Here is a 13,091-nt window from a genome sequence, read left to right on the forward strand (position 1 = left end):
GCGGGGAGGGGGCCTGAGGGCGACACGGTCGGGCGGACCTTCTGGGCGCTAGGGGAGAAAGGTGGAGCTCTGGAACAGCCCAGCTTTTTGGGAAGGCACGGGCGGATCGGCTGCGGTGCCGGCTCTGCCTGCCTTGCCTGCCCTTCTTGCCTTGCCTTGCCTTGCCTTGCCTTGCCTTGCCTTGCCTTGCCTGTCATGTCTCGTCTCGTGCTTTGCTTGCCTCTTTCTGCTCTGCCTGCTTCTCCTCTGCTGTGGCCCCTGCTCCAAGACGATCGGCTGAGCCGCTGACGAGAGAGAGGAGGGGGGGGGGGGAGAGCGCCTGCCAGCTTGCGCGTTTGCCCGTGCTCCGTGCCCGTGCTGCCTGCCTGCCTGCCTGCCTGCTACTGCCACTGCCAGTCTGTGCCTCTATTTTCGGAAACTTCGTCAGTCAAGAGAGCCTGCTCCTCATATATCGGCATGAGTGTATTGCCCGTCGCTGTCGCCTTCTCTTTGCCGACCGTGGTTCTGTTTCGCTTGTCCTTGCTTTGGCTCGCTTCTGCACCAACCCGTCGAGTCCAGCCCACCTCCCAACACCTCATCTGCCTGGCGTGCTGCCTAGGGACTGGCCGGTCACGACCATACACCAAATGGCTGCCATGGGCCTGGGTTTCGGTCTGCTTGGTTTCATTTACCAACGAGAGAGTTGACGGCCCTGCCCATCCCATCACGTGAAAGCCTCCGATGAATTGGGCTTTGCTTCGCGTCGCGGATCGGGGGGACTCGACACCCCCAGCCCCAGGCGACCAACCGAACCTCCGTGGAATCCGCCGCGCCGACCGAGCATAAGCGTGGATCCCCCTTCCGTCCACCATTGTCTTCGACCCTCCACTTTCTTCTTGGCGCCTCACCGTCATCTGCTTGCCATCGCCGACGGACCTTCTCCTCCCCTCGTCAAAAACTGTACGCCGATGGGGGGTGACTTGACAAGCCCGCCGACAAAGAAGCAATGCGCCAGATACATACCTGACCACAGACCGGTCCGGTCGACCTGGAAGCAACCGTCAGTCAGCCCCCCCCCCCCAGCCAGTGGGAACCTACTCATCCGGCCCCATGCGCGAAATGAACAAGGTGTGAGTTCGGAGGGCGCCCGGACCACCGCGTCGCCCACTTTCGCGTGAATCCCCCCCCCCCCGATGGCCTACGACGCGGGCACTGGGCAGAAAATGGCAAGCGGAAACGGCGGCCACTCTCGGGTGCAGTGGTCACCTCCCCTGGCTCCCTGGCTCCCTGCCTTGGGGAAGGGGAGGAAGCAAAATACGCCCCTGCAGCTTCATCGGGCGGTCTAGCCCGGCTAGAATGGGACAGACACTCTGCTCACCCACCCGTCACCTATGGCCTGCTACTTCTCGGCTCATCCGTCGCCTGGTACTATGCACTTGTCGGCCGGCGGTCCCCTAACCTTTTGCCCACAATGCCGTGAAGATGCATTTTTCCGACTCTAGACCTGGTGGAAGCGACCGAGTCCTCCCCATTGAAATGCGAAATGGGGTATCAATAGTCACAACAGCCAAGGGGCCGGCACCAGGAGCTCTCTCTTTGCTCCGTTTCCGATAGGGTGTGGTGGCTGCCAGCGCGGCAAAAATGCAGGAGAGAGCACGAGAGAGTAGGAGCAGGACCAGGAGCAGGCGTCCGCGATCGATGTGGCCTCATGTCGGCAGCGGCACAATCACACCGGTCTCCTCCTACTACTCACAATTGCTTCCTCCAGGAATCATCGTTTCATGCCGTCCTTCGTCTTGTCTCCCTCCCTTTCCCGGAGGAAACCCATCTCCGAAGCCAACACCACCACCAGCGAACGTGTTCGACCCTTTCCCACACCCAGACAAACGGACCCAGACAAACGGACCCCGGACCCCAGATCCCAGACAGGCTCGGCACCCTCTTGCGTCCCCGCCGAATGTTGGCCAACACCACCACGGGCGCAGCCTGTTCCCATGTCGCGCATCCTCAAAGCGCTTGTGCCATCCGTCGCCCGATCGATCGCATGATAGACGGGTGCTGGCGATATATCTTCCCTCGAACCAGTCACGCCTCCTATTTATACTTTGCCACGGCTTCATGGCGTCTTTTTTGTCCCGGCATCGAGGTCTCGTCGTCTCCAGCCATTTCCTCGACATCAGGCTATCTTCATCAATTCATGAAATCTCAATCACAACGAAGGTAGGGTAGGTAGAGGTGCCGAGTGTATAGTTGTCCACAGACTAGGTAGTCTTCGGCGGTCCTGTCGAGTGGGGCCGGCCCCCCAACGTTCCTCGACAAACGCCCAGACGGCCACAAACACTCTTGTTCCTGCGCCTTGCCTCGCGGCGAAAGACAATACTCCCGTGTACCGTCAGAATCAGGACGCCCGACACCACAAGAATGGCGTCGGACAGCGCACAGCGCATACCCAACGACCTCGAAATGGCAAGCCTGTCGCCTTGCTTTCTGCCTTGTGTGACACCGATGGGCCTTTCTGTGTGTAATGCCAGCCGAGTCGTCCATACAGATGATAGTCTCTGTACATTTCAGCCGGCCTATGCCTCCTCCATCCATGTGTGTTACCCCCCGGCCGGGCCACGTCGACAGCCCCCGCCCCTTTTCTTCCAGCATGTGCCACTAGGGCCCAAGATCCCGAGCCAGTCCCCCCGCCAAACGCCATCTCCTTCCGACGGTGCACCATGCCCGTTCTGCCATGATCTCTCTATCCACTCGCGACAACTGCCATCGACCAGCGACCACGAGTCACTCGGTTGTCTTTCGCTTTCATCGGGGTAAAATGACAAGAAGAAAAAAAAAAAAAAGAAGAAAAAGCGCGGCCGACCCTTGTCGACAGGCCATTCGGACAGGCCATTCGGACGCCCTGCCGAGTACCCAATCCATCAAACCCACACCATTCCCCGCCAAACCCTCGGAGTTACAGCAACAATCCCACCCCGTCACGGAGCGTGCCCTAAGATTGCCCTCCCGTATTGCCGAGCCTGCCGAGTCGTCCCCCGATGTGTCCAAAGCACTCAGCCCGCAACGTGAGCCTCTCACTTCTCTTTGCCGCAAGCAGTCTCCCTGAATAAGGTGGAGATCTGACTGGTCTAGGAACCGATGCCGCCCTTGGGCCTCCATGCGACCGGGACCTGTGTTATCCTCGCCGTGTGGAAGCTCTGTTGGGTCTGCACGGCCCGCCGACCTTTGCCTCGGTCTTCGCCGCGAACGATCATCAGTGGAGTAAGTTAGGCCCGGTCAACGGAGTAGATTTTAGGAGGGACCGGGTGCTTTCTGTTCAAATATCCATAACGAGTGCACTGGAAAGAACGCCATTTCATTTCGACCTGCATCGGCCTCGACCGCGCCCACGCAAAAGCAGTCGATGGTCAAAGGGCGTTGAATTTTCCTTGGGACCCCCCCCCCCTCACCATTCTCCCTCTGTTGCCTTCCCCTCCTGGAACGCCCCCTGAGCGAGCCTCAGGCCGATCGTGGTCCCCTCGGGCTCAAACACCGTCGCCCGCCACCCGTTGCTTTCCATACCCATGCCGCGCAGGTGCATGTAGGACCAGCCAATGGCTGGCGCCTGCTGCCCCAGGGCGGCTGTCCACATGTTGCCGGTGTGGGTGCCACCACGGCGACACGCAAACCGAGCGCGCCTCTCCCCTCCGGCTCTTCAGAGTGGAAATGGTCAGTGGCACCTTGCCCATCAGCCCAAGTGGCGCCGAAAACAGAGTCACGCTCCGGCATCGCCTCACTTGTCCGCCCCCCTCCCGACGCTAATCGACTCAGCTGCCCAGGTGTGCGCCATTTTCTCCTCCGGGCTGATCAATACAGCGGCCGTTCGTCGAAGGACGCCCCTTCTCCGTATTGCCGGCCGCCACCCACTTTTCCCACATTGACGGTTGGGTTCTGAGGCGGCCAAGCAAACGGGGTCATGCACAACTGACTCCGCGGATTCCGCCGGAAACACTTTGGTTTACCCCGTTCGACTGTCCGTATCCGAAACGTCTGGGCGACCCCCGCCCATATCTCGTGCTGGTGGCTATGGTCCCTGTCGTCACGTACGGTGTGGCCTCACTTAAGAGGCAATGCGTGGCAGCGCGACTGAAAGACAAGGTTAGCAACCATTTTTATTTATTTATTTTTCCCCCTCAAAAGAGTCGGTATCGGTTGACGGAGCCAAGCCCTGGCATCAAACAAACGCGAGCGCGCGTGTGGGTAATCGACCCTGTCTGTTCTGCAACAAAATGATTCATACCGTAGTGACACCACCAATGCTTTTCGAGACAAGAGTTCGTACCCTGAGACCTGATTTCGATTAGCGAGGGCAACGAGCAAACAACGGGCTCGGGAGACGCCTCCGGAGCCTATTACTTCCGGGACCCCGAAGCGGGGCACGGGCCAATTAGCCCTGAGTGTGTCAATCTGGTCCCCCCAACATGGTATCGCGTCGGGAGGGCCCCCGCTTCTTTTCCTTGACTCGGCACTTAGCTGCCCGGCGATAGTCTCCAAGGCCGTCGCGGGATGACTCAGTGCCGTGATTGTCATGCCGCGGCATCGATGCCGGGGCGTAGTTGGCAGATTCTTACAGATTCTTATCCAGCTTAGAATGCACATTTTACATAGCCAATACTTGCTTGATGCACACGCGGGCTCTGTCAAGGTGGTGACGTGGTCTCTTCTGTACGAGGAAATGATCAAATGTGATCGGCCCAAAGCCACTGGCCAGGATCAGCACGAAAAGATCGACTTTACAGTCATGTTCGCATCAAAATGGCACTGCTCACCGCATCCAGTCTGCTTATAACCTAGAAGATTCAAGCCCCCAACGGACGCCGAACTTCACAGCGATCATCAACAATGCTTCGTCTCCAACCACAATCACTAGAAGCAATATTGTCCTGTTGCCACTGGCTATGCGACCCTTGTCTTCTGCCTCACCTCTGCCGTTGGACCACAGGACCTTGCAATGGAGTTTCATCTGGCTGCTTGGGTGCCAAGCCCGGTGTGATAAGGAATGATCACACCATCTGAGTGAATTCCGTTGAAGGCCTCAAATCGGGTCTTCTGTGTGAAAAGGATGCCGTCAGGGCCATCTTCTCACCGCTACTCCGCAGCTCTCTGAATCCCTTTCGTACACACGCGGGAACTACCATCTCAGACATGCCGTTGTCGTCAGTAGTCTTGGCGTCAAGTCGCCCACCGTGTTGCGCTGGAAGCTGTGGCTGAGACGTTATCGGTCAGTTGTCCCAACTTGGAGTGTAGGCCGCGCATCAAGCACATCGAGTCTTGCGAAGGATCATGCCGAGATGCCCTGACGAGTATGTCCGCGTTATCGACTTTGAGACCACGCGGTCTTGTACAGGCGTTAGAGAGTGACGATTTTTCACCATGCATCCGATTGATTGCTCACCCATGACTTACGCTCTCACTAGTTGATGGCATGCCTTGAGATGAAGAGCTGGAACAGCCGCTGACGTTGCGCTCTTCCAGAAGCGTGACTACCTATTCTTGAGACTAGGGTAAATAAAATGATGGAATAAAGGAGTAAGACGAATGAGTCCAGGCGAGAGGCCAGCGTGATGATACTTTGAATCCTATGGGCAGGCTACGCCAGCGCCTCCCCGGATCTTGTCTATTGACTAGGCGTACCTGAAGATCTCCGGACGTCCTGGCGGGATTTCCGACCTCTTGAATACACAGGTTCAAGAGTACAGAAAGGATGGCTTCCGGCTTTGCGTGCTGGTCATCATTTACCAAAGAGAGAGAGTCAACGATGCTGGTATTTAGTCACTCGGTGGTTGTGCCGGGCAATGCTTCAAGCTATCGATATGCAGCCAAAACTGCCATCTGTGTAACAGAATAATGAAGCTATCCGGCTTGGTGAACGAAAGGTCTTGAGCATCCTGTACCGTTGATTCAGACGTAAATATGTAATGATAAGGGGCGTCTCAGAATAGGTTTGGCAAACATCCGGCGGTTCGCGGACCGGAAGTCGGCCATAGAGGTATGACTGGATACGGCACGTTTGCAACCTGATCGTGCCATCTCTTGCTCTTAGCTGAATATCAGCCTTACCCATGGCGAGAACCCATATCATGTGACCATCGGCTGAGAGGCGTCAAGCAGACAGTTGTGTGAAAGATCGTAGTCTTGGGATCTCCAGCTATGGTGTTCGAGAGGATGCGGAGCGCACAGCTACCACCTGCACATCCAGCAGAACATATACTTCATCAATGTCATCATGTTAGGATAACACAGGCGATCAGGTCTACGGCGCCGTCACGCTGCATATAACCATTATCAACCTCATTTTCGGTGCGTACATGATATTGCATCCAAAGTGAATGAGAGCTGTCCTACTCCGAACAAGATGGGCGCATGCCTACCTCCAACAACAGCAAGTCTGCAGTGAGACTCGTGCAAGATAGACACTATTCATAAGATCATTTCTATTCCCCACCAAATCAAATGCCCGCTATGATGTGTTCATGTCGAACTTCTACCAGTGCCCGCTCAACAGACATGAAGGAGAAATCTACCCATCTCGCTAAGTGTCATGATACCCCCCGAACCCAAATTCTCTCCAGCGCCGTCACGACCTGCGTCATCTCTCGTCCAACCTACTCAAAAGTCCCACAGCGTTCCAAATGCGTTCATGCCAGCTGTCATCAAGGTTAGCGGAATACCGACTGCATGCGGAAGAGGCCAACTCACTAGCAAGACAACCCTGCATCATCTCGTCGTTGCCCTGCTTGTTGGACGTGATGAAGATGACCTCAGCGCCGAAGCTCTTGTAGACGTCTTGCAGGAGCTGCAAGGTATCCGGCCGGCCGCCCCGCTGTTTGGAGTCCCACAGGATCATGCGATCAGACTCAATGTGCTTGTGGATGAGGCCACTGATCGTAGGCCCGAATGTCTTTTCCTGGTCCGACCCGATCCAGATGAAGAACCTGAACAGCATCAGTAAATACAACCTGAAATTATGCATGTGAATGGCGCACCAGTTGGGGCTTTGGATGCAAGTCGACAGCGCGGCGCCGATGCCGGTCCCCGTGCAGATTCGGATACCCCTCTTGAACATGGCGGACGCGTGACCGACTCCGGCTGCATCGTGTCAGTACGTGCTGGTACACAGTCTCGAGCGATGGGCCATACCGAACTTGAGCTCCCTCGTCCACACCGTCTTGGGCGGATCGGCCACGAGGCCTTTCGTAAAGTCGCCCTGCACACCGCAGATCATGTAGTGACAGCCCGATTTGCGGCCCTCGCTGATGATGCCGAATGCGTGGTACTCCATGATGGAAGTGCGGCTGATCCTGCCGAGGAGACCTTGCTGCATGCCGCGCTCGAACTTGAGGATCGCGACTTTGGGTGACGGCTGTCCGGGCACACTGTCAGCGTTGCGTCATATCAACCGGCACGACGGAGGCGACTAACAATCTCGACCTCAACAGGAACTTCCCGTAGTGTAATCCAAGGTATGGCAATGCTGTAGTAGAGTGTTAGCACAGCCCAACAGTATTCATGTGGGGCAGGGGTCCGGAAGCTTACAAGACGGTCATGAAAACAGCAAACCACAGTTCCTGTGCGCTGAGAAGAGAGTGAGCGTCCGACCTCCACTCTCCGCGCTTGATGTCATAGACGTTGCCGAGAATGGTAAAGCACCACGTGGCCTACGATGTGTTAGCCTTTGCATCGGTGTGCCTATACGTGCAAGACGTACCGCCAGGCCAAGCCATCCGATGAAGCGATGGTGCCTTTCAAAGGTGTTGTGATGATTGCTTCGCCCAAGTCAGCAAATGAAAGTGAGAATCGAAGGGCGGTGTGGCAACGGCAACTCACTTGCGAACCCATGGGAAAGCGCTGAGAATGGAGATGATGACGAGGATACTGGTGATGATGCCTGTGGCGATGACAGCGCCGTGTTGAGAGGCCCGGTGGACAACAATGTCGACAACTTTGTAAACCAGCCAACTGGATGGAGCTCGTCAGCATGGAAAGAACAGAAACTATATGAGGGCATTGACTGACGCAGCGCCGGAAAGCGCACAACCAGAGTGTATCCCACCAACGTGCTGGAGAGCTGAGGTTACTGCAATCTTGAAGCAGGTCGGTGCCCACTAAATCGTGGAACGTCAGCATCTGCTTGTCGACTGAGATTTAGCATTCGGATGTACGTACGCTGCGAAGGCCGTAGATAGAGATGAAGTAGAGAAACCTTAGGAAAAGTTCGTTTCTCATCAACACGGCAGTAAGAAGATTACCAAGCAAGAGAGCACCGAGATGGTTCTCGGCGTAGGGGAAGCGACCAAGTATTGCCAAGACGATGCCGGTCAGGTTGAGGGCCACGATGAAGGTGAAGAACTTGCGATAGGTGCTGAACCAAAGTCGAAAGAGGATCCAGCGACTGGGCTTTGGTCGAGGTTGAACGGTTGTGGTTGCCTTGGCAGCAGGCGGCCCAGGCGCAGGATTCTTCTCTTGGAAATGGCAGGCTGGTAGGAGAGTCTGCGACAGAGCGGGAAAGCTGGAAGTCGGAGTAATACCCTCATGGATTGGTGAAACGGGTGACGGGAGGCTCTCGACGGCAGTAGGCCTCAGACCTTTCTCGACATCGTCGAAAATTTGGCTGTCGTTGCTGGGAGTAGTCGCTCCGCTGCCTGACCACTTGACCGTCATTGCGAACTCTACAGAATTGTGCAGAGGACAGATTCAACGGGACGTTGTCCTGTGCGGTGATGGTGCAACCCAAGGGTACCACCGAGCCAGAAGACACAGGGTTATAAACTTCGAAGAGAGGCCGTGAGAGATACCTGATCTGGCAGGATGCCAAGAAGAAACGGAAGTTGTAAATCTCGATCTGGGGTATGATATCACTATCGAGTGTTCCTAGTCAGCCATCGACTGATCAAGGCTGTTGAGGTTCGATTCGGTTGCGGCGATTGCTTGATCACAAGGGCCACGGCAATGAAGTGGTGTGCTGAGGATTATTCGTTGGCGATATTGCGAGTATCAGCTGTGGCACAGGAGTCCGTCAGGCTTCGTCGGCGTCAAAGGTGCAGTCACGTCAAGGTGTTCGTGTCTCCGCAGGTCTCACAAGGCCCGATGATCCAAATTGCCCCCCTTGGATACCAAGGCAGAACTTATATTCAAAGTCTGGGCACTCGGAGGGGGACCGACTGGATGGAAAGCCACCTCATGGTTCTACGGAGCGAAGGGGGGCCCCCATGTTCCCCCGGGAGTGAGACAAGCAAAAAAAAGTGACGAGCCCCATGTGCCGGGATGTTATGACCCGGTCTGAGTGACGACCAGACCCAGCCTCAGTCATGGAAGCTAGAAACGTCGGCGACTCTACGGAGCCCTGGGCATGATGATGTGCAACGGGAACCAAACTATCGATCGCCTAACCATTGCGTATTAGGACAAGCGTTTTCGCTGCAGCCGAGGATACACAGATCTGGGAAGGCATCTGCATCGTCGGTCCATTGCGATAACCATGAGGCGCGCTGTGCGAAGTCGCCTTCCTTGAAGCCACCCCCCTGCCTTTCGCACGCTCTGTGGCGAGAAGTTGCCCACACATCGGAAGGGGGGGTGCGACTTTAGAGTGGGGGCGGCGGGGGGTGGGGGGAGGGGTTGTTTATCGCGAGCCTTCGTAATGCCCTAAAAAGCCTATTTAGGTAAATACGTAGGTCCCCGCGAAATACGATGAAGGTTCTCTCAAGTAACCTATTAATAGTAAATGGGTATTCTCCGGCAACCTGTGAAACTGCAGCCTGTAGATAAGAGATTTATAGTTTACTTTCAGAGTCTACTTAGTACATAAGCTCTCAGGGAGAAACTATATTACATTATCCACAAGTATTTATATCTATATACTTTTAGTTTCAGCGAAAATATGGACTAAGTTCTTTAAACGATTTATTATCTCGTCTTAAGTTTATAACCCCTGAGGTACTTAAAACCTTTTGAATTGTCTTTTCATACCTAAGATAACCAGCCTTTAAATGAGTAGTAAGGAAAAGACTCCTATAAGAAGAGAGAAAGTCTAGATAAGAATCTCTTTCCTCTATAGTACCATGCTAAGCAATGAGTATCACTTTTACCACCCTAGTAAATATGAGTATAGTTCCAGCTTACCACACCCTAAGTTAAGGTGCCTAGTAGGTCATTAATCCCGAGGTTCTACGAAGCCGAGTAGTCCCTGTGCTATAGTTAACTGTCATTAGCGCCGACGTGGCATTTCGTATCAAGGAGTTCTCGGGACGCCTGCGGCAGTGAGGCCGCGAAATACGTCGTTACAGCTCACGCGCTTGTTTGCAATATACGAGCGGACAGGCGACTCGATGAGCAGCACCAACCGGGCATGACGCTGCTGCCGGTACCAGACGCCATGTTGATGAACGCGGGGGAGAACGGTCCGATAGCCCATAGGACGGGCTGGGGAAAGTACCTCACATCGACCAACGGATTCGTCAAAGATCTGCTTACACCCTGATGCGGTGTGCCGAGCCCTATCATGCGGCGCGTCTACGTCCCTGTTTCCTACCAAGCTGTCAGCGTGTCAGGTTCGACTGTTAGCGACGACCATGGATCGCAGGATTGCTCGGAGCGAGCCGAAGCCTAGAGAGTAACCCGATTGAGCCTGCTCCGGCTAAACAGAATCGCAGTGTCTTCGTCCCGTTGGACCAATTCGAGTCTTCAGTGTGTGGAGCACTGCCGAGTGGATTCTGTGGGGAGCTATGCGCATGTGCGAGTTAATGTATTCTCCGCACGCTCGTGCCCTGGTTTATTGCGCCCTCTTCTGTTCATCTCGATGGACACTCCGCCATTGCCTCTTCCAGTAGGTCGGAGCCTTTTTGTCATCACGTGAAGCGCCACAGATGAGGGACAACCGCGAGGGCCATTTGCTTTGATGAGTACCGGATGGCCCGGGCTTCGTAGCTTTCACAGCATTCGCGGTACGCTAAATGAAGGCTTGAGCGCCCCCTCTACTGGAGAACCTCCACTAATGTAGGTACCCTACCTGAGAGGATGGATGGAATCGCCATCTTGCTCCCCCAGACTTGTGATCGTGGAGTCAGAACTGTCAGAATGCCAGATCGCGCTCTAGGCTTTCCTATCCCCTGATCTTTTGCCCCATTTGACTGCGCAAGACCTAGCAGGGCTACCACGTCGTCCGTCTGTAGGGCCGACCGCTGGGAGCTTCGGCGCCCGAAGAACGACCGAACATGTGCTGAAGGGCAGAATATTACAGCAGATCTGGCCTCAATCCAATGCAGTCGACCGGCCGAACGCCCTGTCTGTGGCGCTTCTACTCCATGATTGCTGCCTCTGACGATTTGAGAGGTCTCGTGACGTAGAATTTCGGCCTGACGACTGCCATGGTGTTGTCGACTTGGTGTTTGCGCGATTATTGCTTACGCGCCCGTTTTTGGTGGCGATGGCTGGGAGGAGGGCGGCTTGGATGGTAACGAGAAGCAAGGTGACGCCATGACCTCGAGTCTGCGTCAAAAAAATTGCTGGTCTCCGGCTCAAGTTGGTGCCTGTCGATCGTCTTCAATACAACGGCTCACTGGTGGTCTCCAAGGCTGTGCTATGGCTTGGATCCGGGTACTAGGCCCGTCTTATGATTAAGGGGTACGGAAATCAGGCCAGTCACAGCCCCCCTTCCTTTGAACGTTCAAGACATTGGCGACGCACAGCCGAGCACGCAACGACATGCTGGAAAGTTGGAAGGAAAAAGCAAGGATGTGCTAAGCAACGATTTTAAAACTAAGCGATAATCGCGGCTACTGTTCAATATTGAGAGACGGTCGTGGCTGACGCTCTATCTATGGCGCACCATGTTGGTCTGGCCTGGTCGCCTGGTTGACTTTTTGAATACGTGTCAGACCTCACATCAATGAAATACTAATTAACGCAAGGAGATTCTTTTTTTTTTGTTTTACAAGGTACCAGCCCCAGAAAGCATACAATCGACAAGGCGGCATGCGTCGGAGTTCTCAGGTTTCGTTCCTCAACACCGTCGGTAGCGCCCGTCACAACGCGCTATCCCCAGTGACTCCATAACACTGGCTATCATGAAGAATATCTAAAAGTAGAAATCAATAACAAACACCAGCTTTTGTAGACAGATGTTCAGAATGTCATGACAGCGATTTGTCATTGATCTTGGCTATCTGACCCCTTCCGACTGGAGACTAATTTCGTTGATGAGTTGTTTATCTGACATATGTTGCAGCAACTGCCAATCTGTCGCATGGAAGTTGAGTTGGCTGAGCTCGCTTTCTCTGGAGCCTTGGTAGGAAGAAAGCATCGGGCTTGACTGCAGCGGCGCTGATGAAGATATTAACCGCACTGACATACACAGTCCCACCTACGATGGATCTGGCTATCTCAGATTAATTCCTTGGCCTCTAACCAAGGCAACTCTCAAGCTAAGGAGCATTGACAGTTGTCGATATACAGCACTGTACTGTCGAGTTTCCATCTTCTTTCACTGTGCTGGATGACAGAGTCCGCATAGATGCTTTACCCTGGCTCCATACTGCCCAGAATCTGGGCCATTCATTCGTCATGGCTTTCGTATGTTAATCGCCAATGGCACGACATGAAGTCCGCCATGCTATATAAACGACGAGCCGAACTATCAGGAGAAATCTGCTGAACCACGGTGCAGGTGACTGGCTAGGTTAGGCACTACAAGAGCGCGTGCATTATGGCTACGAAGGGCTCTCCTGAATACAGAGGCTCGGAATGCCAAATTTTCTTATCCTACACCTCCTTAGTAGCTGCAAATACTACGTACGAAAGACCTGTTTGCTCGGCTCATTGCCACGCTTTGACACGGATATAACTCTTTGGAGAGAACTATAGGAAGACTGCCGATCCCAGATGTGCATTATGATACGAAATGGCTGCCTTGAGACATGTCATAGAGAGCCCATGTTGGGGTCCTTGGGACCTCGTATTTCACAGGTTCACCCTGGCGCTGTAACCAATTTAAGAAATCACCTCATATCAACATTACCAATGATGGCGGGAATAGAGAGGCAGGCTTTATTACATCAAGTATGTAGCTGATGTAGTCA

The 13,091-nt window shown here is 54.4% G+C and overlaps 2 protein-coding genes across 2 annotated transcripts; both read right to left on the minus strand.

Annotated features, from left to right (window-relative positions):
• Positions 1–3,424: 3,424 nt before the first annotated feature.
• Positions 3,425–3,896, minus strand: D7B24_002317 (uncharacterized protein; the record flags this gene model as incomplete). Its single annotated transcript, XM_028636527.1, has 2 exons — positions 3,425–3,669; positions 3,854–3,896. 2 exons carry the CDS (start codon positions 3,894–3,896, stop codon positions 3,425–3,427), a joined length of 288 nt encoding a protein of 95 aa, XP_028491283.1.
• Positions 3,897–6,627: 2,731 nt separating this feature from the next.
• On the minus strand, positions 6,628–8,679 carry D7B24_002318 (uncharacterized protein; the record flags this gene model as incomplete). The annotated part of the gene is made up of 10 exons (XM_028636528.1): positions 6,628–6,665; positions 6,718–6,953; positions 7,005–7,107; positions 7,159–7,381; positions 7,441–7,492; positions 7,555–7,676; positions 7,727–7,784; positions 7,846–7,977; positions 8,035–8,123; positions 8,185–8,679. The coding sequence occupies 10 exons, from the start codon at positions 8,677–8,679 to the stop codon at positions 6,628–6,630; spliced, it is 1,548 nt and encodes a 515-aa protein (XP_028491284.1).
• Between the last annotated feature and the right edge of the window lie 4,412 nt (positions 8,680–13,091).

Source organism: Verticillium nonalfalfae (assembly GCF_003724135.2).
Source record: "Verticillium nonalfalfae strain VnAa140/NRRL 66861 chromosome Unknown scaffold_155, whole genome shotgun sequence".
In the NCBI taxonomy this organism is placed as follows: Eukaryota; Fungi; Ascomycota; class Sordariomycetes; order Glomerellales; family Plectosphaerellaceae; genus Verticillium; species Verticillium nonalfalfae.